At 41.9% G+C, this 27,955-nt stretch overlaps 2 protein-coding genes across 4 annotated transcripts in view; both read left to right on the top strand.

Annotated features, from left to right (window-relative positions):
* Positions 1-35: 35 nt before the first annotated feature.
* LOC115378665 (probable enoyl-CoA hydratase) lies at positions 36-22,092 on the top strand. Of its 2 annotated transcripts, XM_030079073.1 has the most exons (8): positions 36-390; positions 1,934-2,104; positions 5,374-5,471; positions 6,386-6,530; positions 15,686-15,835; positions 17,290-17,405; positions 17,806-17,937; positions 21,887-22,092. In XM_030079073.1, the coding sequence occupies exons 1-7, from the start codon at positions 249-251 to the stop codon at positions 17,908-17,910; spliced, it is 927 nt and encodes a 308-aa protein (XP_029934933.1). In that variant the 5' UTR covers positions 36-248; the 3' UTR covers positions 17,911-17,937; positions 21,887-22,092. The 2 variants fall into 2 exon arrangements, with proteins under 2 accessions (XP_029934933.1, XP_029934932.1); XM_030079072.1 differs by lacking the exon at positions 21,887-22,092 and having other exon boundaries at positions 17,806-18,414.
* Positions 22,093-24,920: 2,828 nt separating this feature from the next.
* Positions 24,921-27,955, top strand: part of bmp6 (bone morphogenetic protein 6) — a 53,373-nt gene continuing 50,338 nt past the window's right edge. For both annotated transcript variants that reach the window (XM_030079069.1, XM_030079068.1), the window contains exon 1: positions 24,921-25,835. In XM_030079069.1, coding sequence (XP_029934929.1) covers positions 25,427-25,835 — 409 coding nt within the window. In that variant the 5' untranslated portion in view covers positions 24,921-25,426. The remainder of the gene's footprint in view (positions 25,836-27,955) is intronic.

Below are 27,955 nucleotides of genomic sequence, written 5' to 3'. Positions count from 1 at the left end.
TTTTGCAGTGTGCCAAATCACAGAACCTTGTGCGATGGTTTGTTTCTACAGGGACTCAAACAGTGTTGCACTGTTTCGGTTTGATTTATGACCTGTTGTTCTTTCTTAACGTCCAAGTTTAGTTACCGTAGAGTTTGCTATCAGATACTTCTGTATATTTCTTTTTTGTAACGTGACATTGTCGGCTGTTGGACACGTTTTGTTTTACGAGCCTGAAGATTTTCCAGTTGTTTGTTTAAGTTTTACGGATGAGTCTGAAACACTGTCAGACGTTGGCCCCACTTTTAGGAGCCATCTGTCAAAGGAAAATATGGGGACACCCGCTTCGGGTGAGTCTGGTGCAGAGAGGATACTGCGACACTGCAAAAGAAGGAGAAAAGACAGGAAGAGGTATGTGGGAAACCCATGCAGTAACAAGATAGGGACTGCAGGGGGCAGCATAGGCTTTAATGTTCGACCACGCATGTTTATCTCAAGCTGTACTCACTAAAAAGGTAAGACATTATGTATGGGCACTACAAAAACGGATTTTTTTTTATCAGCACGTTAGAAGAGGCTTTGCTACCATGTTTCAAATATTCTTGTGGCATTGGTCAACAAAGATTAATCTGAAACTCTAATAATTTGCACATAGACTGTGATAAATACCACTGTAATCAAAACAAGGCTTATTAGCAAAAAGTAAAGACCTTTAAATCAACTGAAATATTTTAAGCAGAAAATCACTGGCAGGGTAGCACTTAACTTGTGGATGTTTACACTTAGAGGGTGAGTTTACACATATTAAGCTCTATTTTAGTTAACCAGGTTAAAAAAAAAAAATTGCATACGTTTGACCTTAGCACCATTATTTACATCTCTAGAGTAAACCGACTTTTCAGTGCTTAAATAATGATTTTTTTGACTAGGCTGCCTGTATTAACGTGTCCGTCCACAAGATGTCTTTGATGATGCCACAATCATTTGTGTGATAAGGCAAACCAAATTAGCCCTTCCAAGGGGAACAGTGCACAGAAGCAAAAGATACAGAAAACGTGTTCGCTGCCAGCAGTTCACTGAACAGGAAAGCAGACAACCTTGTAGTACCTGTCCACGATGAAGGCTGCAGACACTCCTGGTTTCCATTGTAAAGCCAAAGAGGGCAGCCAAGGGCTTGAGTCATGTTCTTTGTTCTCTTGGAAATGACATTTTGTTCATCTTTCTTGCTAAAGAAACTGCACAAAAAAGGAAATTGAAGCTAAATGTGAAAGTGAAATCAAATGGGGAAAAATAGCCATCTCTTAAAGTAGTTCCAAAATGCATTTCTCACTGGCCACACACTGCACTGTGTGATTAGCCGCTTGAAGTGGCACGGTGAAAAGGTCTGGCCGGGACAAACATCACTGACACACTTGACTGCGTTTTGTTTACCAGTCCCTTCTGCCGGGTGCAGCCTGGTGTGAGCCAGCCGACTCTGTCCAGTAGCCTGTTTTCTTTCCAACTCTGATCTGCTTTACTCTCTCTTGGATGCTGCAGCTCTTTGGGGCACCTCTGGCTGTGGCTGAGGATTTGATTTCCTGGGATGACCCCTAAACAATGTCAGGTCAAACTGCCTGCTGCGATCTCAAGCCACAACCAGGGGCGCGGGAGTGCACACCCCCCCGCGCGCACACACACACAGGCAGAGAGAGAGAGTGAGCCAGGGCCCTCTCACCTCAGCCCAGTTCAGTCCTAGCCAGAGATGCTCTCTCTCTCTCTCTCTCTCTCTCTCTCTCTCTCAGTCTGTGTGTGTGTTTCTTTGTGTCATCAAACCCATTCAGGCAGGCCGATTTACATTCCATTTCCTTCCCTCCTGCTGTTTGTGGTTCAGATGTAATTGTTTTGGGTTGATGTCTTTCTAAGCGTTGTGGTCCATATCTGTTGTGTTGCTGTTTCTCTCGCTCCGTCTCACCAGTTACAGGGCAGACTGTGGTCTCAGAGCGAAAGGGGTCCGTGGTCACCGTGGCAATAAACCGTCCCGAGGTGCGTAACGCGGTGAACCAGGAGACAGCAAGGCGTCTGCTGGAGGAGCTGGAGGCCTTTGATGCAGATCCAGCTCTCAATGTGGCTGTCCTTCATGGGAAAGGTGAGAGAGCCACAGAGTTTTTGTAATGCATAGATTGACAGTGCAATTTCACATGTTGATCCATGTATGGAAATTCTCATTTAATTTCTGGAATATCATGGGTGTGCATTCCAGCAAGGGAAAGTTGGGGAATTTGATCAATTCTCTGGAGAATTAAAGGAATTTTATAAATGGTTCACTTTACAGGAATAGGCCAATGCGAGAATGCATTTTTGAACTAGTTTCATACATTCATTGTATTATGGTGGTTTCCAGTGTTTTTTTTTCTCTCCACAGAAAACCCATTTGTAGTAAAACCAGACTGTTTAGCAATGTAGAACTTTTCTGAGCTGAAAAACAACATTAACACAGGAGGAAGTAACATTTTTTGGTCATGGAAGCACTCCAGTTGTTATGGAGCATAATGGCAAAAGTTATGAAATTGTCTTGATTCACTGTGCACCATCTCCTCTGTCCTCAGCTCTTGACTATCTTCCTCCACCTCCTCCTCTTCCTCTCTCTCTCTTCCTCTATTTGATCACACCTTAGTTTGAGTTGGACACACACAGTTCTATAAACTGGCAGAGGTGACCAAAGCGGTGCACACACTCACACCTACAAGGGAGGCCTGCACTATGTCAGCCGACCAGAGCCAAAATCATGCCACAGCTCCTAATACCTCTAAAAATAATCATAACACACACACACACACACACACACACGCTGAATGGACTTCTTCCCTTAGTGGAAATAATGTCTTCAACCTGGATCAACCGGTGCTCCCTGTCTGCCTTGTAAAGTGCACTCTGGCCCCAAGAGACACAAGTCCATACTTCATGTGGAGGCTCCAACACTTCAGAACTTGGAGACTGGCCAAGTTGACGGCTGCTGTGTGCCACTTTTCAGTGGAGAGCTGAAAACAGTGTGTGTTGGAGGGTAATTGGCTCGTTTTTAATGGGTTTGTAATGAGCAGCGCAATGGGTTGTTCTTGCCAAAGAGGCTCTTCTGTGAGTCCCGCTGTGTCTATAATGTGTTTTTAATAGTCCCCGCTCACATTCATTTCTGTAGGTTCCCCTATAGTACTGCCTTTAAAAAGACCACTGGCCTTCGATGGCGATTAGCGGGCCATCCGTTTTTGAAATGACAAGTAAAGGGAGGTTCCAGTTTGGAAATGCTGTTTCTACAAACATAAGGAAGCCATTTTGTTCAAATTAGCTCTAACATGATCACTCTCTCTGCTCTCGTTTTTCGGAGTGTTTCTCTTTTTTTGTCCTTTGAAATTCAGAGCAATTGCCTTCTGCAGGTTTTGAATGTGTTGGCACATATTTGGAGTGTTTTGGAATCATGTTTCTGCAGGCTTTTGTGGTCAGGTAGCATCTGGATGCCAACCAGCTTTGCCGTGCGCTGTTTAGGTCAGTACAGGGGCACGTTAAACTCAACTGGAATGTTAATGTCGCCAGTTTAACCTGGAACCTTTTGTCTTTGTCTTGCGTTTTGAATGTGTATAAAAGCTCCAATGTTAAACTGAAACACAGAGCCTGAACCAGCCAAATCTCTGTGTATGTGAATGCCAAATTCAAGGTTCATCAGAATCCATGTATTGTTACTCACATACTCACACAAGAACCAAGTATTTTTGGACAGTGTCTTCAGGGGACACAGAAGAAGGGAAGGATTTGGTCATGCAAAAACTCCAAATTAGGTCTGCACAGGTTAAAGGAACAATTCACCCCAAAAAAACCCCAAAACAAAACAAAACAAAAACAATTTCCCACTTAACCCTAGTGCAGTATATCCGTCCAGATAGTGTCTGTCTGTGATTTGGTGAGGTTTCCAGTCTGCTGCAATCCTTCCCCAGTAAACTTTATCTATCTGTCTCAAAGTCATACTCATTGGGGTGGATAGATAATAGTTTAATGGTGTTCTTCAGCAGGAAATAGTTCTCCAAAATCCCCCAAATCCCTATGTATGTGAATGGCAAATTCACTGTTCATCAGAGTACATGTGACGTTACTCGCATACAATCCCAAAGCAAAAAACACAAGAACGGAGTATTTTTGATAATGTCTTCAAGAGACACAGAAGTCCACACAAAAATTAAGTCCATACAGTCCAAAGGGACAGTTTACCCAAAATAGAAAAAAATATATTTTCCCCGTTTCCCTGTTTATCCTTTCAGATGGTTTCTGTGTGATTTAGCAAGGTTTTCAGTCTGCTATGATTTCACAAACGGTCATACACAATCCAAGAAGAAAGACAAGGATCTATTTCCTGCTGAAGAACACCGTCAAACTGTTATCTATCCACCCTAATGAGTGTGTATTAGAGGCAGATAAATATAGTTTGCCAGAAGACAAGGAAGATCGCAGCACACTGGAAAGCTCGCCAGATCACACAAACTATCCAAATGACATACTGCACTAAGGGTAAATGGGAAAATATACGTTGGGTGACCTTTTCCTCTAAGCTTAGTGTCCCATTCATTGGGAGTCTCCAGGTTTTCAGTCATGACAGCAGCAACGATTAGACTACCCCCCCCCCCCCCCTTTTTTTTTTGAAGTTGTGGAGAGAGTTGCTCATGTCTAACTGTTCACTGTTCACTGTCTTTGAATACAAGCTCTGTGTTCACTAATAAGCCGTCTCTCGCAGAGTCTCCAAAATACCTTGACAGCCTCCGCGAAGAGAACACTTATCCAAAGCTTTGGCTCGTTTCTCCAGCGGAGGACAAAAGGGGTTTAGGGAGCTCAGTCTCATTGCTGCTCCCATAAACAGCATGACACACTGTTTTTATATAATTGCCCTTCTTTGACCCATAGCTGTAATCAAAGATCTCAGTCGATGGGTGTTGCTGGCGCACGTCCTCATCATAATCATTCTCATTACCATCACAGAGGGAGAGAGAGGGATTTTATGAGCCCCTGCTTCAGCCTGTGACACAGTATTTGTTGGCCTCTTGGGTAATGTTGTAATTACCACATGAATCCAACGGAAGGGGCTGTGGTTTGAGTGCGTTAGTCTTCCGTTAATGAGAATATTTTGCTGTGTGTGTGTGTGTGTGTGTGTGTGTGTGTGTGTGAGCACATGCATGATTCTGTATCTGCATCTATGCATCAGGCCTAGGCTCTTTAGGGAAGAAAACCATTTGTGTGCCAGCCAGCCCCATGCAAGCCACTATCCAAATTGCAGCCCTCGGACTCCAGCTCAACTTGTTGTTTTTTTCATCCTCATCATTTTCCCTTCCTCTCTGACTTTCCAGCTGCCATACTTTGTAATTTTGCGGTCTCTTCCAGGAGGGAATTTCTGCGCTGGTTATGATCTGAAAGAGCTGGCCAATCAAACAGCCTCCCTCAAATTGGAGCAAGATGTCACTAAGGGTCCTGGTCCGATGGTAAGCACTGTTCGGGCTGTGTGTGTGTGTGTGTGTGTGTGTGTGTGTGTGTAGTAGTAGTAGTAGTGACGGTTATATCTATATTTTCTTATGATGCCATGACGTCCTAATGCCTCCACAAAAAAATGTGAAACCAGAAATAAGTTGCCACTTGTGAGGAATATTTAGCAGACATCATTAAAGTGTTTTTAGGTGTTGGGGAAGTGAGGGCTAAGGTTAGAGTTTGGGGTTAGGGAGTGAAGGGAAGTTAATGCAATTTACTCACAAATATAGTTTTTTTTTTTTTTAATGTGCGTGTTTGATTGTAGTGCATGTGTGGAAAACCCTTGCTGTTTTGGCACACCCAGTATCACTTGACACAGAATGCAGGCTCATAACACAGATGATGTACTGTAAAGCTATAAACACTGCAACCTCCATAAAATCTGTCTGGCTTGCATCTTAAGTCCTTTGGAATTGAATGAGCCTCCTGCACACAAGATTATAGCGTTGTATCGCCATTAAAATACTCAGCGGTTCATTTCCTCAGTGACGGCCAGAACTCAGATCATCTGTTGCTCTGATGTTTGACCTTTTGAGACATAAATCAGGTGGACAATCTGGAATGTTTTCTGTAGATTTACGTAACAAAAATCACATGAGCAAAAACCACAGATTTAACGAGAAAAATATAGATCTAATTATGCATATAGATATCCTCGTAATGCTCAGTGGATATAGAAAGTCGACGAGCCTTTTGCTTGTGTCTTGATTTTTCTGGTGACTGTATGTTCAAATTAGCCTGGAGAAAGTGTGATTTGTGTGTGTCTAGTTTTGAAATCCACTCAAAATCTCATACCTTGATTCGACCTTGTGCTCCAAGGATGTTTATGTCTCCTTCAACAGGTATTAATTAGTCATGTCATGTCCTGCAGGGTCCATCCCGCCTGGAGCTGTCGAAGCCGCTGATAGCTGCGGTCAGTGGCTTCGCTGTGGCTGGGGGCCTGGAACTGGCTTTACTGGCAGATCTGAGGGTGGTGGAGGAGAGCGCCATCATGGGGGTATTCTGTCGCAGGTTTGGTATGTGTCAGCGCTTATTGCACCCCTGCAAGCTCTGTCACCATTACTACTACTGCTAGCTCTTCATCTACTACTAGTACTGACACTAGTTCTGGTGTAACCTCAACTATTACTCCTACAGATTCTTCTCCTACAGATACTTATTCTAGTATGAATAATACCACCTCAGCTACTGCTTGTGCTATTATTAGTTGTGTAAACCAGGAGTTCTCAAACTGGTCAATGTCAAGGGACAGCACAATAGACCATGGGCCGAGAGAATATTTTCTTAAGGAATCCCTGATGAGAATTTTTTTATTGTTGGGTTTGGAGAAGACAAAAGATAGGACAATAAAGCTATGACCAAACTAGGATCACTGTAAACCTAAAAACAAATCAAAATTGATATCCTTTTTACAAATTTCCCTTTTCTCTTCCACAAAATATATAATATAAAAGTTAAATGATTCTGTTCCTCTTATTGCTGGAGACCCCCTGTTAACTTCTCAACTGGAACCCAGTTTGAAAGCTAATGGTGTTAACTGTGTTCACCTCTGTACAGCCAGTGGTTCAGTTCCTATGGGTAGCATTTCATGTTAGCTTAGCATAATGACTTGAAGTGTATGGGAGTCATTAGCCCAGCTCCATAAAAGTGAAAAAATAAACCTTTCAGCAACTCTGAAGCTGTCTTACTTACACAATGTGTCATGTCTATTTGAAATACACAACTTGGATTTTTTTAAAAAATGAAAATCATTTCAGGAGAAGTTAGATGATGGAACTGTAACCACTGAATACATTTATCCCTCTGGTTATTGCAGTGATTCATGCCCTTTTGAAGGTATAGGAAGATCCAAGGATTGTATTTCAAATTCAAATGAATGACACTGTCGCTGCGACCCTTACGGATAAGCGGTTTGGAAAATGAATGATCGAATGAATGGATGATAAACTGTGTAAACAAGACAGTTTCTGAGTTGCTGTAAGGTTTATTTTTTCACTTTGACAGAGCTAGGCTAATGACTCCCATAGACTTCAAGTCTTCATGCTAAGCTAACATGAAATGCTACCCATAGGAACTAAAACCAAACCACTGGACTTGCTTTTCTGCATGTTGCGTGTGTCTGCTGTGTATGTATGTGTGGTCACAGCGCTGAGGAGAAATGCATTGTATACAAATGGACTACAGCAGTTTTATAAAAGGTTACTGTAATAAGCAACAATTACACACATACTTACAAGTACAAACACGTCTGAGAGGGAAAAACAGTGTTTAGATTGTCACAAACGACTTCTCTCTCTTGCTTTATATTTTGTTGCTATTTCCATCCGTGTTCATTTGCTCATCTAATTATATCTGTCCATGAAGTATCTTTGTGCTGTTTTTTTGGCTCTGAATACATCATCCCTCTTCCTAATGCCAGGAAGTCAACATTGTTACTATTTTTCATCTGTGTTACTCTCCACTCTGTTATCACCCCAGCCTCCTCTTGTTTGTGTGTGAGGAGGGAGTCACTGTGCGATAACACCGGTGACCATGACCTTTTGGCATCATGGCCACAGTCTGCTGGGCAGTGGTGATAAGTAGAAAAGGAAGCAACAGACTGCCAGGTTTCCACTGTGGGGCCAAACAGGGCTTACATATTATTTATGTCACACAATTTCCCCATAAACAACATTTCCTGTCTCTTTTGGCCCCTTGCAGCCGGCTCACATTGTTTGCCCAATGAATCGGCTACGGTTTGTAAAGTGCTTTGGATCTTCTGCTGTAAACACTTTGAGCTCAGCCTGGTCCCAGCAAGCAGCTCATGTAGGAGCATCCCAGCATCTATCATACTGCTGTCACCACTCTTGCTATTCTGCTCCGGTGCTTAAAATACAAGCATGGTGTTTATAAATACAACTGTTGTACTATAATTTACTGGCAGTGCTAGATTTGGAGTGTAAACATACAGGCTTATCATCCTGGGCCTGTAATTTAACAGGAGAGCATCCTGGCAGTGCCCTCATCTGTCTGTCTCTGTGTCTGCCCCTGCCACGCTCCTGTGTGCTTTTTTTTTCTTTTTTTCTTTTTTTTTTGGGAGGATGGTGAACCCAGTTAAAAAACTGGATTTTCTTATTTAGTATTGTTCTTGAGTACTGTAGAGCTCACTTGCTAAAAACATTCCCTTTGGAGGCTCGTACTAATTCAACTGATGTGAGAAAGCCTGTATATGATGCCATCATTAGCTAATATAACATTATATTGGTAAAATAATCCTTAGTAAAATTTTGGATTTATACCCAGGAAGAGCACAAAATCAGCATGTCATACCAACAAGCAGTCTAGCGGAGAATGACAGGTGCAGCTGTAGAGTGAAATGGGGGCGCAGGTTCTGTCCTGCTCTGATTGGATCGCTCCACTCTTATGTGTGAAAGTAACTTTTAATACCCAGCAAAACTGCTTGTTTGACTCTGAAAAAATGAACCAATGGGCCTCTCTCTGCATAGAAAGGACTTCAGATTCTTGAAGTTTCTTGATGTGTTGTACACCCAATAACAATAACAAGAATTTTAATTTTATTTTAATTTTAGCATCCCTCATACGGTAGAACTGATGCAACTTAACAAATTTAAGAAGAAAATGCAGTCCTAGTCTGCGTACTGTGTGTCACTTTAGGGGTGCAGCTCATCTCGTGCCCTCATTGCCATTCCTGTCATCAGTTGAAAACTATGTTGGGGAGGCACAAATTAGCATTACTGCGGTTTTGACACATTTCCTCCCAGTTACTAACTCTGAGCCTCATCATTGCCACAAATCTCCAAGACTTGTTTGTCAACACATTTGAGTAGTTTCTTCCAGCTTAGTTTAAACCACTGTGGTTTTTTAATCAGATATGCGTTTAGCTGAGTAATAATTATTCTGACTGCGGGTTTTTGGTGTTTTCACACCCATGCCGTGCCCATGCCCTAGTTGCATAGTGCATGAACAGTGTGTATCCCCCTCAAAGAATGAAGTTACTGCAGTTTTAAAGGCTGGTTTCAGTTTGAGAGTTGGATTATTTAATGAGCATCCCAGGATAATAAGACTACAATTGTCATTGGGAGTTATTAGCTGATAAAGTTTAAGAAGTCCAGGATTTAGAGGGAAAAAAGACAGGGGCACGCATCTTTGTTTAAACATTTAACAATTAAAAAGCTACACTTCCCTCCTCCTTTACATCAAAAGTAGCTCGGTGGGAGGCACAGTTTATTTAAAGATCCAGCCCTGATGTTTCTGTAGGTTTTCTGAATATTTCTTTTTAATGGGCAAATTCTGTAACCGTTTTGGGGTCGGGCACAGATGGCAAGAGCCTGAGGGAATCCCTGGTGGCTTTGGAGTCAAAAAACCCTCAGAGTCCTACTACACCACTCTGATGTGGGCCAATGGCAACCACAAGGAACTGACAGCTTCCTGGCACGTGATTGGCTGCTGGACCTGCGGCTTCCTGTCTGGGGCCCCTCTGCCCCAACGAGGAGGACAGGAGAAGGAGGAGACGGTTGCATCACACGAGTCTCCTATTAGTGTCGAATTTCTATAGGTCTGTAGAAATTTTAGAACCTTGAGTGAAAAAAATATCTTGCACAAAAAAAAAAAAAAAAAAAAAAAAAATCAGGCCCACCTAATTCGCTGATGCTATTTTGGTTCCTGAAACCAATCCAGGAGAACATTACAAAGCAGCAAAATGGGTCAGCACAAGAAAAAGAAACCGAAATCATTACTTTATCCAAGGATTTTTCTTTTTTTATGAAGTGGCAAGTGTGAATCAGACGAGCATGGAAATTTCTTCAAAACTGAAATAAACTTTTTTTTTTTTTCTTTTTTTAAGTAGAAAACCACACTTTTCTTTGTTAAGATAAGCCCTGACTAAAGTGGTGGAAAATTCCCATTGCTCATATGCTACACCCCCATAGCAGACCTGCAGCTTCCTGTTATGTCAGTGTCTCCTCCTTCTCTTTTCCTCCCAGTTTAAGGCCTCTGTCCCACCTAACAGTGGGCAAGATGAAGAGGGCCAAAGAAGAAGCCACATGCTGAATGGAAGCTGCGCCTCAGTCCAAAGCTGACATAATATCAGCCAATTCAAACAGCTGCTCAGTGAGTTTGAGTTGGGTATGGCATAGTCCAACGATGACATCATTTAGGTTCAAAACCGTCGCTCTTGTTGAGGTTTTAGGTTTTTTTGTGAATAAACAGAGCAGTTGTGTGTAGGAACGGATTGCAGTCAACACCACAAGTGGTAAAATTAATGACACAATACGGGCACACGCTCATTTTGGGGAATTTATATTATTCTTACCACTTGAAAATGTCTTGCTTTTCTAGGGTGAATGAGCAGGACATAGTATTATGAAACTGTCATTTTATTTCCATGTTCTTGTCTGCTGATAACAGTGACAGCCGAATATGCCTCTTGGTTTGATCCATCCTGTGTGTGTGTGTGTGTGTGTGTGTGTGTGTGTGTGTGTATGGGTGAGAGAGAGAAAGAGACATAAACAGAGAGATTAAGAAAGAGAGACCGAAGTTTGCCGCTGCCCACTCCCCTCAATCTCAAACAGAGAATAAGACCACACCCTGGGGCTCATAGAGAGAGATCTGGACACAAAATGTGTGTGTGTGTGTGTGTGTGTGTGTGTGTGTGTGTGTGTGTGTGGGTGGGGGGTGGGGGTCAGGTTAGATTTCTGTCACTCTTAGATCTACAGTACTTACGATCAAACTTGCATGCAGTTTTGGTTTGCACATAAAAATTCATAGACATCAACAGTAATTTTCACACACTTTCATGTGTTATTCTGAGCCTTGGTGGCTTCGTATACCAGCGCTCTCTCCTGGTGTTTACTCAGTGGGCTAAAGACATGAAATCAAATTTATTGTAGCAGTCATCTTTGACCCAACCCAACTGAGCTGCGATATTTTTTCACAATTCCTGGTGAGCCCTTCAAAGTGAGCCTCTAATTGTAAGTCTACTCTCATCCCTCCGTCCGTTTAGTCTGGTTTTGCCCAGAAATCGCTAATCCACATCAAACTTAATCGCATTACCCTCATGGGAGTCCATTGTAGTAGGTTTTACTTTGATGTGGTGAGAATACCAGTGCCACCACCAGCACCACTGAAACCTCAATCTGCTTTATTTCACACTCACTTCTCAAGTCATTAATGACTGGACCAGCTGACTTACTGTGCTGTACCAGTATTGATAATATTCAGATATTCATTCCCCAAAGGAAGAGGATGAGCACAAGAGCTTATTTGAATATCTCCGTCAGGTATGTCACTGCTGCACTGGATTTGCAAAGATGGACAGTGTAGTATATGTGCCTCTCACCATCACCAAGCTAAAATTATTGTTTTTTAAAATTTATTACCCTGCATTTTTACATCTTTGGATATCTGGTGTTTGAAATCTGTCAAATTGAACTCCCTGTGTTTTAGACTTTTGACTGTCTGAGCACTTTCTCGTCCTCTCCTCCCGTCACGTTGCTTTGTTGCTGTCGTGATGTAGCACATGGACACTTGTTTCCATTCGCAATCATGCAGTGTAGCAGTAAGATACTTGCAAAAACAGAAAATACTGGTGGATACCTAGGCAACACAATTAGCTCCTCTTTAACACAGCAGCCAAAACATGAGCATTATTTGGCTCATGTGGATGGAGACACCCAAATCCAAAATCCCATTGATACTGTACTAAAGAATAGGTCATGCTAATTTAGCATCTAGATAAATTGCTCATGTGACCTGACCCAGCTGGGCCTGGCCGTTCTGGCTGTAGGACTGATTGTGGCTTTTTGCCTTTGATTACAGCACTCCCTGAACAGTAGACAAAGACATATTTTACTACTGGCAATGGGTGACATTCCCCTTTAAGGACATAAACTGCTTTGTTATCATAGCCCAACACATTATATCAAACTCTGTAGCAAGTAGATAAACTTGAAGGCTACTCAAAGGCCACATTGTCATTCAGACGATAAGCTGCCTCTTATATCTATAGTTATGAAACAATACATTTTGCTGACATGCGTAAAACCCAGCTAATACTAAGCTCTGACAATGGATTTATCTGCTTTTAGGCAAATTTGAATATTAATAGCTCCACTACAGATGTTTTGATCATTACTTTAATCTAGAGGGTAATAAATGCACTCTCATTTTTCCATTGAAACAACTTTGGTGACATTGACCGATTATCACGTGTCAGGATCTTTGCCAAGTATTTCCCACTAAGGAACTCTGAATGTACGCCCGGAAGCCAGCACTCCCCGCAAGTTATGGGTCTTTCATGTCAAACATACCTTTTGAGTTAAAACAACTTCAAGGAGATGCCCCCCAACCTCTCAGCTCTCATTCATGTGGGACAAAGGACAGGTCTGTGTGTGCTGCTGCAAACAGGACACATCTGAGACGGGACTATCAGAGAGGTGGGGTGTGTGTGTGCGTGTGCTGGAGACAAGGGCTCAGGATAAGAGGGGAGATCCTTCCGGTTGCTGATAGCAATGGTGCCAACAGCAGCACCAAGTCAGACAGACTGTAGGTCAACTCTGCTCCCTCTCTTTCTCTCTCTCTCTGTCTCTCTATGTCTCTCAGCCAACCTGTCTCCATTTCTGTTTTTTTGTTCTCTTTCTTTGCTTGTCTCAGTCTTTCTCCTGCTCTGTGTGCCTCTCTCATTCTTTCTCTTTGCCAGTCGAAGTGCTGTGTTTGTGTTTCTGTCTGTCTCTCCCATTTGACTCTTGTCCTCTGTCTTTGCTTTGCTGTAATCAAGGGTGATAATGCTGGACAAGACATAAAGAGCCTGTCTGCACCATTATCTAATCTCTCCTCCGTCCCTGATGGGGACTGGAGGATGGTGTGTGTGTGTGTGTGTGCGCGCGTGTGTGTGAATGTATGTGCATATAGAAATAAATATATATGTATATGTGTGTGTGGTTCTGTGTGGTGAAAGTCAAATCACCATGGAGTGAAATTCAGAAACATTAGGTGTCAGCTTCTGTGTTATTACAAGAGGACCTTGAAACATAGATACAACCTGTCACACATGCACACACACTCACACACACATGTAAACACCTGTGCTGAAAGGACCTCCAGGGCAACATTTATTTTACATTTCATCAGCACGTTGTGCCCAGCCATGTACTGTGTATTTGATATTTCAAGACAGCATGCTGCTAATAGGAGATGACTGAGAAATTATTGAGTGAAATCTAGTATTCACCGAAAATGTAACCCCCTCCACCCCCGTCCCGTCAAGTCACAGTCTTGTGTCTGTCAGATTGCCATATGTGCTGACTGTCTGGACTCCAACTAGGCCCCCGGATTGGTTGCAGATGTATTAATGCTGGTATCCCATGTATTCCATTTTGATTTATTTGAAAGACTTGGAGAAAGCAAAGTAGCTTGTGCAGCATATGAATAGAATCACAGTGTTTCCACAATGGAGCCTTGCGGAACTCCCCACAGAAGGAGAAGAAAAAACAAGGAACTTAGCATGATGATTTGGGGTTATGAAAACATGTCCGACACATGTGCTCCCAATAAGGGGCGGTCAAACAGAATCAGGAACTCAGAGGATTTAGGGAGTCAGGATCATGGGTAGCACTGAACGGTAGAAACTCTGCCAATTCCAGCTGGTGCTCTTGAGTAAATTAGGACAGAGGCCAGCAACTTACCATACTTCACAGTACACTCTCTCCATGTCTCTCTGTTTCCGCTCTCTGCCATCTACTCTCTCATTCTTCACACAGCAATAATATAAATGTGTCCATGGAGACTAAGTGTAAGGATGTGTGGACATAGATCATCACATAGTTTGAGTTTTCAGACTGTTGGAGGGAATGTAGAGTTATGGTTAAGGAGTATTGAGCTCTAAAATTGTTTCAAAACTTTGTTCCCCAGACACCAGTAGCCTAGATAAATGCCAGCAGTACACTGTGCATTTCTTAAAGTGTTTATTGTATTGTTTCCCCACAGCTGTGATGACCTGGACCCGCACTGCACCGGGCCTGAACAATCCTTTACTTTGCATGAATTCTCCTCTACAGTGGAAGTCAATTTACAAGACTCCCATATCCTGCATTGCTGTGTTTTTTTTTTTTTTTTTTTTCATGATATCCCACTTTGTGGTGGGGAACAATGCAGCAATGACAGTTGTAGTTGGAATTGTACTGTAGATAAATATGTTCCCAATGCATATGCTTGACATTAGTACTCTTGCAACTAGTATCTTTTGAAAGATGCCAGCAAGAAGATGGGTACATCTTTAAGCAGGCTTTCCTGTGCACGGTTACATTAGGGATGGCAATTAGCAGGGACCCCTTGATACAATATGAGGCATGATAATTTAGTGCTAATTTATTGCACTTTTGTTAATTATTGTGATTTTATTTTACAGTATTGTCCAATTTTTGGAGTACTTTTTCTTCTTCCTTTTCTTAAAACATTGGACAATGGAAAATAATTGAATCTTTAAAAAAAAAAAAAAAATCGATTCGATTTGATTTTTGTTTAGATTCAACTGACATGTCAGTTAAATTATTTTTGAGCTTTTATTGGAGGCTTTGAGATGGAAACCAACCAGCAAAATGAAAAGGTTTGGTGTTTTTTCTTAATCTCAGGCTAATGTGTGTGTGGTTGTATGACCACATTACTTGACTTGTCCATGGCATAATTTGCATACAGCAGTGCTCATGTCTAGCTCATCTTTACCTCCTAAATTACTAAAGCCAAAGTTCTTCCAAACTTGATTTAAAGTGTGGAGGTGCAGCATAAATCTCTTTTGTCAGCCAGGTGCTGTGTTTTTTATTTTAGTTGTTAATTCCTGTGATGATAGGCTTGATTCCCGTAAAGCTACGCCAGAGATCTGAAAATAAATTGTTCCTCTGTTCATCTGTTTTATTCTCAGTGACTCTTTTCCATCTTGAGTAAAATAAAAATATGTGTAAAATAATGACAAAGAATCAATTCAGGGTCATCGTGGTGATATAGAAATAAAAAAAAGCACAATTTCTAACTGAATTGATGTTTTTCATCCAAAATGTAACATGAGATGTCTGAGATATCTTGGATACTTTGCAGATAAATTCCATGTAAAATGTGGTGCAAAGAGAGTTTACAGTCGTAATGTTGACTGTCCTCGACTTAGCGTTTCATTTCCTTCCAGGAGTTCCCCTGATTGATGGAGGCACAGTGCGGCTCCCACGGCTCATTGGTCTGTCCCGAGCCCTTGACCTGATTCTGACCGGACGACCAATCGGAGCCCAGGAAGCTCTTGCGTACGGACTGGCCAACAGAGTCGTTCCTGATGGACAAGGTATGGAAGACAGTTTGTGTGTTTATTATTGCTTTGATTTGGAAACCCAGTTTTCGTGATGTTCTCATATGTTGATGGTTTACATAGGGTTAGGGTTACCCTAACCCTAACCCTAACCGATTTGTGTGTTAAATTTAACGATTGCATGGCAAATGTAAAACACTCATAGGTCACTGATTATTCAAAATGAAGTAGGCAACAATCCGAAAATAGCCATTCGGTTAGTTCCTTTATTTCTGTGGTAGTCTCACATCGCCAGACCTTTCCTCTCACTTCATACTTTGTTTTAGCATTATAGCAGGATAGAGGTCTGGCTCAAGGCCAGAGAACATTTTTCAAGCAGTCACAAGATATTCAAGCAGGTTGATAGTGTGAATACAGTATATGTTAGCTTGCATTAGTGTGTTCATGCACCCACTCAGGACCTAGAAGACATATGGTTTAGATGTGAATGTGGGCGTAGCAGAGGGGGAGCTGGGAGAGCGGGGTGTTGAAAGTCCATTATCTCCAGAGTGGAAGTAAAAATTGATATACCTTGTTAAATAGCCATTGAGGCAGCCTAGTCATGTGGGGACCCACTAGAAACAGGCCCATGTTAAGTCAAGAAGTTAAGAAACGCTGTACAGTAAGATCAGAGACAGTCATATATACAATCTAAATTTGTTCCAGTGAATCTGTTTTCTTTATTTGGCTGGAATACCACACTGAGGCAATAACTCACCATTAGTGCTGTCGGCTCCTCATTCATTCAAGTGGCAGTCTGAGGATTAAGCTATGCGTGCATTTCAATATGGCATTTCCTGTGTTATATTAACGCATGAACGCTCCTGAATTCTTAAATCCCAAAAAAGCCTTTCCATGTGCTCACCAACGGCTCGATCCCTTGTTCCCTCTCTCTCTCCTTAGACGTTAGAAGAAGATTAAGCTAATTCTTTTAGGAAGTTTCTCTTCCCACAGTCGAGCATCGGTCTAATTAGTCTCTGTGAGGCTGATCAGTTAGCACGGATTCAGATCACAGGGAGATGCAGAAGCAGCGACGCACACACAAACATACACAGGGCATCAAAGTCTGCCATCATCAGGCCTAGTTTTTCCACAGTACATATCTGGATGTGGTCCAGTGCTTTCATGTGGCCTGGAGAACACAGTGCCACGGCTTAAGCTCACAGACAGGCACAGACTGAAATGCAGAATGCCACTCACTGAAGAGCTGAAGACATTTTGCTTGATGTAATAATAGAAAGGAGTAGCAATACACTCATAACATTCAGGCCTGTGCATCTTTGTGCACCTTTCATCTTGCTGTGTATGCCCCTATTTATGTATATGTTCTTTCTTTGTTTATTTCTGTGTATTTTCTGTGCATAAATGCATGACAATGTGCCTGTCCTGTGTGTGTTTGACCTCAATTGTTTTGTTCCTGTGGGATGTTTGCATGTGTGTGTATATTACAGCTTTACAGTCAGCCCTGGAGCTAGCAGAGCAGATCAGCTCCTTCCCCCAGCGGTGTTTGCGTGCTGACCGCTCCTCAGCCATCTACAGCTCCTACGACGCTCCCTCCTTCACGCAGGTGTGTTCAGCTCAGGTCTCAAACCCTGACGTCCTGCATTGGTGTCAAAACATCACCCTCTAAAGAAATAGACGCTGAAGAATGTACGATTATAGGTTGACTCCTGCACTGACAATCATTCAGTTTTGTTAAAATAGTGTTTTTTATGGTTTAATGGTCACACAGAATTTTCTGCGAACACATGGTAGACACTACCAGTCGTCAGTCATGGTATATTTTTACAAATGGTAACCAAAACTCTTTCAATAAGCTTCAATACGTTTTTACTTACTCTTATATTTTGTTGTGTAACAAATAAGATCCATAAAGCAATTTCTCTCCTTCTCAAATTGCACCTGGTTTTATTTATTTATTTAAACAAAGATTTTGACTGACTTGATTTTTATCTGCCTTAATTCAGGCTATGCAGTATGAGATCGACCGGGGAGTTCCTGTCATCCTATCAGAAGCTGTCGACGGGGCAACCAGGTTCACCTCTGGAACAGGAAGAGGAGGAAAATTCTAGAAGCTATAGTTAGCAGAGGGCTTTCAGGTGAACTAAAGCTAAATGTACACCTCAGTCATCTCAACAACGTGGAACAGACACGGTTCATTTCTCTGTTGGGAACTGATCGTTTCAACATTGATAAATCTGATTGATTAGTGCTCAGATCATCTCAGCCAAGCTTGTTAGTCCGCTGGTGTACTCACACATAAAGTAGGCCTTGCTGTTCTTTGGAATAAACTTAATCCAGAGGTCCTATGTCACTCCAGCATCTTTTTTTATACTCAAAGTAATTGACAGTTAAGATAGATAATTAGTCAATTGTAATTGGGTGTGATAATGGACTATGTGCAATAAATGAGTAAATTAAGATCAGTGAAGAGTGTATCATCACTGGTTAAGGACTTGAACCTCAGAGTTCTCAGAGTTTAGGACTTGAGCTTGACCTTCACTATCACTGATTCTTGGGAATTTGGATAAAACAGGTTTTAATTTTGAAAAAAAAAAAAAAAAAAGTGAGTTAAATTACAAAATGGTTGCCATGGCGGCGTGCATAGACGCAGCGGCTACAGCTCTCCACTCTCGGTGCCGTATTATATGTTTTTGTATGTGTGAACGGTTGTGTTTTTAGCTTAAAACACCACCTTATGTTGGACAATATACGCGTACAGTCGTCAGCACCTTTTGAGCTTGGGATTGTGCTGCGAGGTACCATTTTCGCCGGACTTTCATCGCTACCAGGACATTCCGGAGGACGCCGTTAGAACACCGGGGTCTCCGTGGATAGTTCTTCCCAGTGACAAGTCCAGGAGGAAACGTAAACAAGCAAAGGAAACAACAGTTATCAGGACCTTTTGAGCTTGGGATTGCGCTGCGGGATGCCAATTTCACCGGACTTTCGTCGCTGCCAGGACATTCCGGAGGACGCCGAGGCTGCAGGGCCGGCGCGTTGACACGGCTGAAAGGACAGCCCTTTGGGCCGCCGCCTCCCAGCTTTTTCCAGCGCCAGGTCCATGGCGAACACGGGATGACGAACTGTGCTTGCACATCCAACAAGTGTTTCCGTGACTGTTGCATTTTTTCTGATATCAGAGACATGGCTGCAGCCATCTATTACTGGACTTGGCTATTCAACTAGCAAGATGTACGATGCTTTCTATTCTCCCCTGCACCGAAAGGACTGAGCCCTAATTTCGTTGCATTATTATACGTATATGATTGTGCAATGACAATAAAAATCTATCTATCTATCTATCTAAAATCTGAAGGTATATCCTTATAGGCCAAGGTCTTGGCTGTTCAGCAATGTACCGGTGCAACCTCCCCATTTTGCATTTTTTTTTCATAAAATAGGTTTTTCCAGTTATTAGGCTACTTTGTTTTTGTCAACACCGACACCATAATGTTTTTTTTTTTTTTTTTTTTTTGAAAAACATATTTTTGTATTAAAGAGACTATTACTTTAATAACTCAACAGCACCAAAGAAACATATTGTACGTATATTCATTTAAAACCAATATAACTGCCTCTGACGGTGGTGACACTAATCTGACGGTGGTGACAGTGGTCTCATTAAAACATACATTTCCAAAATTTATACCACTCAAGTCAATGGCTTAGTGCTTAACAACTTTATTTAACTATTTGGTACAAAAAATAACCATCCTGAGCACTGTTATAAGCATTTTTCAGACTTCAGTCATCACCGTCACACAGAAAACCTGACGGTGGTGACGTCTGACGGTGGTGACAAAAACCTGCTCTTTCACATGATAAGCAAGAGTTGTTCACATTAGCCAGCTTGTTTCCCTCCTGTTGCTACCTGCATCAGATCTCTTCTTAAAAAGTATACATTTATTCCATAATCTAATTTAATATTTTTTATACAGAAGTGACGGTGTTGACATGTTATGGTTGTGACAGTAGCAGTGTCCCAAAATATGAAGAGATTTAAGAGAAAATAGAAAACTTCCAGGAGCCTGAGCGGTCTTGAAGCATGCAGTAGAGCTGAAGGTTTGAAAAGGGCTCCTCAGGAATGCAACTGACCTTTTAAATATATATCTGACGGTGGTGATGATTATGTGGGACACATTTTCAGCAACCACAAAATAATAGTAAATATTGTTCAAAACTCATTGTTTGTAGTTTTTAATACATATTATGATGTACTCTTTCATGTGGTAAAGATATTATTCAGTGAAATTATTACTTTTTGTTGTTTTAATCAAGTTGAAATGAGTATCTCCTATCCGAGGACAGCTGGTTTTGTAGGCCATGGGCCAACATATAATCATTAAATTAATAAAAATTAAGAATAAACCTATAAAAGAACCTTACAAATGTGCAAAGGACCCCCTGATTATGCCATTGATTCTTTTTATTCATTAAAATCTTGTAAATTTCCAACAGAAATAGCATTTTTCTTAGTGGGACATGATTTATCCAAATTCCCAAGAATCAGTGCTGTTTGTGGGGAAGCTGTAAGTCTGACCCCAGCTGCACCCTCTCCTCAGGGTGATGAATCTTAGGCTTGCTCAGTGCAACACCCAAATGAGATTTCTTTTTGTATCTCCTCTTAAATCCAAGGCTTAAGAACATATTGGTCATACTGCGACTGGCTAAAGATATTTCCATCATCCAATTTGGGTTTACGCACATTTTTAAATGACATCAAGCCTTTGTAGAGACGGTTTTCATGTTGTTCATACTGGATTGATAACTGAATCTAGGTGTGTTTGGTGTGACAATAACTGAACCGAACTGTTTCATAATGTGTTTTCACAGTTTCATGGACAAAGATGAATCAGTCTTGGGCTAAAAAGTTCCATTTAATATGCATTTTAGCTAGGATGGTGTAAAACTAGGCCTCAGGCGAGAAGAAGAAACCAGCTTGGAAATGACTTTACCATTATGAACTGGACTTTTTCATTTGACTTGTAAATATACCTGAATTTTTAAAAAATGGCTTCCTTTGAAGTGATTTCAAAAGAATCCCCATGCATTGATGTGTTCAATACATTTTTCTCAGAGCAACATTTTAGTGAAGAGAATTTCATTGTCTCTCAGATATGTGAGATCTGTAAATGTGCTGGAAATCTGGAGGGGGTTCATAAAGGCTGTGAACACAAAGCTAACACCGCACAAAGACTAGAAAGGCATCAAAAGCAGCTTACCTGCAGCAGTGCACTATTGTTCTTTTGGCCTAGAATGAAGAACACCTGATGATTATGATAAGGGGTATGTGTGTGTGTGTGTGTGTGTGTGTGTGTGTGTGTGTGTGTGTAGCAGTATAATTAGCATGGGAGATTCAGCACTTTCAGTCAGCATTGTGCTAGGTATGAGGATTCCTTTGGTTTTGGAGCACACCTCCCCTTAATTTTGTGTGTTGGAGAGACTCTATGCCTAGTGCACCCTCTCTCTCTCTCTCTCTCTCTCTCTCTCTCTCTCTCTCTCTCTCTCTCTCTCTGTCTCTCTCTCACACACACACACATGTAGAGCACTGACAGACAAAACACACACAGTGACTGATTCAGTGGGTGCATGTCTGTGTGACCTCTGACTTTTGATGTTCTTTAATAAAAAAACGTCTCCCAAAAAAACGGGAGAAGAAGAAGCCACTGCAATCAGAGAGACAGTGAAATGTGTGTGTGAGTGTGTGTATTTAAGAGAGATAGATGGAGACGGAGAAGGACCTCATTAGGTCTAGGAGGTGTCCTGTCTAGACAGTGTGATGACAGGACGCAGAACCTCTGTTTAGTGTTTCCTCCTCCTCCTTCCTCCAGCTCACCCAGCCCATACACATCACCTGCTCTGCCTCTGGGGATGCACACACACACACACACACACACACACACACACACACACACAGAATAATGACACACACTAAAGCAGAAGAGGCAGAAAAGCAGAAAAAGCAGGAAGCGATATACGAACAAATTTCTTCTTATTTTCGTTTATATCTTTGATTTGTTCTGATTCATTCTTATTTTATTTTAGGAGTGTTCGAGAGCTTCCTCACTGTCACAGTCCACAGGTCGGTTGTCCAGCATCAACTTTTAAAATTGAAGAACATAAAAAATGCATTAATTGAATGTCAATACATAATCACATTTATATTTTATGTTTTTAGAGTAATTATAAGGATTAGAGTCTTAAGAAAATTTGATTGCAGACATTTGAGAGTTTGTTGAAATAACAACAAAAAATCTATAGACCATGACAGGCATTAAAAATAGTTCTGTGCATAAATGAATTGAATAAACAAACAATGAAAAGTGTTTATATGGAAGAACTGCATCTCTTTTGGTGTCAGCTTATTAGAATTGTTGGGATTCCTGTAACGCCAGTACTGATGCTCCGGAAAAAAATCACTTTTCCCCCTGTAAGATTAAAAAAAAAAGTTCATTTAAGACAACTTCAGCTCAGACTTTTATTGTCCCAAGAAGGGAAAGTTGTTCTTTGTGCGGTCTTGATTGGTGGCAACTCCAATTTGTGGGCAGGTGCCACAGTATTTTGCTGCCCTTATATAGAGTTTAGGGGGTGTTACTTTATTCTCAGACACACACACCTCCAGTTTACAAACAGGTGGCATTCCTCATCCAGTACGCACTTCTTATTTTTTTCTCCTAACATAAAAATAAGAGAAATTTAAGAGGATGTTGCTGCATCTGGCCCAGTGACACGTACTCTAGTCAGCTATGCACTGTTTATCACTGTAAGCCTGTTTCAGTTCCTGAGAAGGCTGTCAAAAAGTAGAAAATACTCTATTGTCCTGGCTCATGTACAGCGGGTGTAACATGACACACAGCAAAGTTAATGGTCTGTGAACTGTTTAAAAAATTGCTTCCACAGTGTTTGTCACCATGCACTGACTCACTAGGAGCCGTAGAAATGACCCATTTCCCTTCATGGTTTTGTAATGCGCACAGCTATTCCCCTGCTTCCTTGTTTAGCAGTAGAACCAGTAAGAGAAGAAGTAGACACCAAAATCAGCACCGTGGGGAAATTCACTGCTCTTAGGACCTGCGCCAGAGCCACAAATCTTTCACGACCTGTTCATTCAAATTCAGTGTTTAGAAAGCACAAAAATAGACTGAAGTGTTGCTTATGTGCGGTGTTATGGAGTCATGAATACACACTCATCAAAGGCGAATGGGACACATCTGTCCAAGGAAAACAAAAACCTTGAAAATATCACATCACTGTAAGTGTTGCTCCTCTGTCAGCCCACAGACGCTTCAGTCCAATTCAGAGATCTGAGAGTTGGATGTGCTTGGATATTGAGGCTCCATAGCAAACACACACACACACACACACACACACACACATAGACACACAGGTGCACACATTCAAGCAGTTGGAAAAGACAGGTATGGCAACACAAGGATGATTTTAGTGTCTAGTTTAGTTCTCAATCTTCCAAAACAACTTAGGTTCCTATGAATTTCCATCATCAGATATTCAGGGAAATAATTACTCCTTACCCGTAGTTATCATAGCAGTATGTGAGTCAGCTGCTATAGCCTGTCTGGAAGTCAGCCTGCAGGAGATGATGTGGGATCATGTGTGTGTGTGTGTTGGGGGGGTGTTACGTGTAGCTTTGATGCTGTGTCTCACTCCTCACTCCCAGATAAGATAGGCTCTGGCAGCAGTAGCAGAGACAGGGAGAGAGATACGGACACCCTTGGGCCTTTATCATGCGGGCCATCGCAATCTGGGACTAGGGAGACATAACACAGGTTGGGGTGGAAGGAAAGGAAAGGAAAGGAAAGGAGGAGGGAGCAAGAGGAGAGAGGTGAGGAGAGAGAGAGAGAGAGTGTGTGTGTGTGTGAGAGAGAGTCCCTTGTTCTCCCTTCACATTAAACTAAATAAAATCTGCTCAAGCATGTGTTTCATACTCTGCTCTCTGCTGCCATTTGATTTTAGGGGTTTTAAAATACGTCCAGACCTTTAATCATAGTGTGTTAGAGAGCTGGAGGTTTTGTTTTTTTGGAATTTATGATATGCTCTTTGAGTGGGTTATTGAATTGTTATGAGTTATTATGACTGGGTTAGCAGTTCATTTGGAGTTTTTTTCCCCCTCATATAATGTAGAAGCTTCATCTACAGGCAACAGGCTTTTTTTTTTACTCACATTTAAAAAGATTGTATCCTGGTATAATCCATTTCCCCTGAGTTCAACTGCTAATGACGTTACTTACAACAATCAGTTTCCTCTGTATGTTTCATTCAGCTCGTTCATGCTCCCCCTGCAAATCAGCTTTTAATGCATTTTTCTCGATCACTTGCTGTTTTCCAGTCCATCGTCAGGGGTCGTGCCTCAACTGGACATTTCTCCCACCCCAACCGCGTCTCTCTGCAGCGATCAAGGTACTTCACTGTAGGTGTGTAAAGATGGACTTCACATGTTATTACAGCCCATTTGACGGTAATAAATAAATTATAGCGCTGAGGTTTTTCAGAATAGAGCCACAAACTAATAAAGCTTTACGACATTCACGCTGAGCGCAGACATCTAGACCTGTGGAGGAACTGTAGTAACCCTGTAATAAAATTTACAAAGATATTCTGATGAATACAACACTAGACATGTAAGTAGAGAATCACACCAAAAATGCTACAGTAATAATGTAGAAGGTGAATAAAATTACCAGAAAGCACCTTAAGGTCACTATGAACTCACTGTCACACTCGCACATATTGCAGGTTTCTGTAGGAATATTATGGGAATATAATATTCCCATAATATTCGTCACTTTTTAGTTAGGGACATGCAAAGTAGACAAACTTGTTAGTTTTATAGAAATAATAGAAAGGCGTACATAGTGCAGCGAGCAAAAATGATGATAGACTTGTCCTGCCTGAAAAGCTCCACCTCTGCCTGAGTGCGCATTGACTGGGCGGTTTCATGAGGCGCGCGAGCACACACACATACACACACACTCATACACACACATATACACATACACACACACACATACACATATATATTATAGGCTGCAACCTGCTGATTCCTGCTGGACTCTCATACACGGTCTGTAGGAGGACGGGACGGTCATTGAAACCAGTGGGAAAACTTCAACTATTAAAGGGTCACTCTTTTCCCTGCGCAACGCTGGAAAATGATATATTTCGGAGTGCAAATATATCCTTTTTAGTAAAATGGCTTCTTTCAGAGCAGTTGTTATTCTTTTACGAGTGAACCTGGCATCAAACGTCGCCTTTTGACCGGGTTCGTTTTGGACTCGCCGGAGCTCTCAAAATAAAGTTTTACATGGTGCCATTTAACCTGAAGCAGGACAGCGCGCCACGGGAATCAGAAATGAGAGCAGGGCCAGCACTGTTCTGCGCGTTTTGCATTGGAAAATACTTCAAATGGCTTGATACCTGTTCCTCGGCTGATGAACTGCTACTGTGATAGATAATAGCAGGTTGGACGGACTTTGGCTACCATTACGCACATTTAAAATTGGATAGGCGATTGAGGCTCCAATCCAGACACACTTGGGACTCCGGAGAGCATAGCGGGACAACACCATGAGCAGCTGCTGGTTTGCCTTGGCCGGATTGTGGTGGAGCGCTTGTTATTGCATGTTCCTGGTCGCGGGGAGTAATTATTTATTGGATGGAAACAACGAAGTGCACCCAGGGTTCATCCACCGGCGACTGCGGACGCACGAAAAGCGGGAGATGCAGAAGGAGATCCTGTCCATCCTCGGACTGCCGCACAGACCGAGACCGCATCTGTCTCACGGAAAATACAACTCCGCTCCCCTCTTCATGTTGGACTTATACAACACCATATCCAGCGAGGAGAAAGACCAAGTGGAAGGGATGCTGGACCGATATCAGTCCATGCTGACAACCCAGGGCCCTCCTCTGGCCACATATCAGGAAACTGCCTTTCTAAATGATGCCGATATGGTGATGAGCTTTGTCAATTTGGGTAAGCTTCTCTTCTTATTCTGAAAAAGACAGATAAAATACTCTTGCTCTCAAAAATAAATAAATAAATAAATAAAATAAAAAAAATAAAATAAAATAAAATAGATAAAAAAATATAAAAATAAATAATAATATAATAAAATAACGGTAATAATATGATGCGCAGTAGTAGCCCTCTGCGATATTTTCGTCCAGTTTCCAGAAATTCTTTCTTTGCGAGGCTGAAGTGAGATGCGAACAGGTGTTGGGTGTTAGACACACACAGGCAGGGATGTAGTATGTAGTGCAGGGTGAACCCATGTGAACTTAGACGACCGACACAGAGTTCACCCACCTTATTAGAGCGACATAAATCGCATTACTTACACAGTGGAAAAAAAATCAACACATTTCACATCAAACTGATATGAGACTACGGATTTTAATTAAGCATTACACGCATTTATTATTGGCTCACGTACAAACACACTGACTGAACCATACCGAGAGCAAATCCTCTCCTAAACTGCTTGAACACTTGTGTTCTGTGGGGTTTGATTTATTTACTGCTGCATGCACTCTCCCAGGATAGATTGCCCCCCTCTCGGCTCATTTATAGCCCCGAAATATTGTGGTCAGAGTGTTGTTGTGCAATCTGATCCACAATTTATGTCGAAGGGAGGAAAAATTGGACTAGTATCCTCACCAACCCATCAACCACCACCGCCAGTATTTGTATATAAAGGGCTATTCCTGCTGTTGACCTCCAGGCTACGAGTTGCGGTTTCTGTGCGTAAATTGTGTCGCATTGTTTGTGTTACTCTGCCAGATTGTCTTTAATTAGAGCCGATGACGATAAAGAGAGACACTTTAATCATAACGGGTTTGGAACATAAAAGCATGAGGCCCTTCCTTCCATTAGCAGCTCCAGTGTTTACTGGGAGACTCTAAACAGAGCGCCTCAAGATAAACAGAGGCGTTGCCAGAGTCAGACGCGTTGGACAAGGCGGCTTAAATCCAGATGGATTGTCATGCCTCTTGGGAACTAAGGACATTGTCATTATCCGGCCATGGGAACAGTGGGAAAGTATCACTGGAGAAGAATGTGGTTTGATATTGTTTCTAACTTTCAGCTTATCTTGAGGAGCCCAATGAGCCTGAATTCCAAGGGCACTTGAAAAGTTATTGTTGCCGAGTCCATCACTTCCAGTAGATGTACTGATAGTAAAGCCCCGTCCTTTCAGTGTCTTAACCCTTACCTTGGTTAGGCCAAAATGCCACACAAGAGAATTAGGACTGGCCATCATAGAGAGTGAGTTAGAAATGCCTCCTTTGCTTATTGGTCCTCTGAGTATTCATGTTGCAACATGCAGTGATGAAAACCAGATCTTCAGACAGAAGGAGGTCGCCGTTTTGTTCTCAAATAACCGAGCCTGTTGTTGGCTTCTGTGTGGGAGTGTGATGCTGGTGGCGCGGTGTTTGTGTGTCTGCGGTTTTGGTGTTCCTGTACTGTGTCAGTTTGGGTTTATACTCCTGTGTTGTTGCACATCTGGCTATCCACTTTGATTAATCACGTCCTGTGCATCTTTTGACTATTCCCTCAGATTTCTTTGGTGACCCGGGGATTAGGTTGCCATCTCCTCCAGCCGTACACAGAGTCCTGACTGCCCTGGAGGAGGGACGGCTTCCTCCCCGAATGTGATTGTAATTAATGTCGGACAGGCCAAGGCTCTCCATCTGCTTTGCAAATAAGGCCTTGCACGACTACCGTGTGTCATCGCCATCCGATTAGTTTTTAATGTGTCTCTTTCTCGATTGGAGTGGTTTGCGTTGAGTGACTTTGAGAGCTGCAGTTAGAGACGGGCCTGCGATTCTCCTGGGTGGTCCGTCTTGTTTCAAATGCGGCCTAAAAATCTGGATATCACGTGTGGCCAAACTGAAACTGCAAATTAAAACCAAGACAAATGAAAGGAAAAAAGCCAAACAATCTGTCTGAAACATTTTGAAAAATATGGGGCAGGTTTAGCCGGCATGAGTTGAGCTAAACCCCTCATTAGACAAAGAATTTTCATTGAAAGGCACCTTGTTGGGATAATCCATGTCTTTATATATGAAAGCAACCCAAAGTGAAGGAGATAGCAG

The sequence above is a fragment of the Myripristis murdjan genome, chromosome 20, assembly GCF_902150065.1.
Source record: "Myripristis murdjan chromosome 20, fMyrMur1.1, whole genome shotgun sequence".
Taxonomy (NCBI): Eukaryota; Metazoa; Chordata; class Actinopteri; order Holocentriformes; family Holocentridae; genus Myripristis; species Myripristis murdjan.
This window is presented reverse-complemented; position numbering and strand designations above follow the sequence as displayed.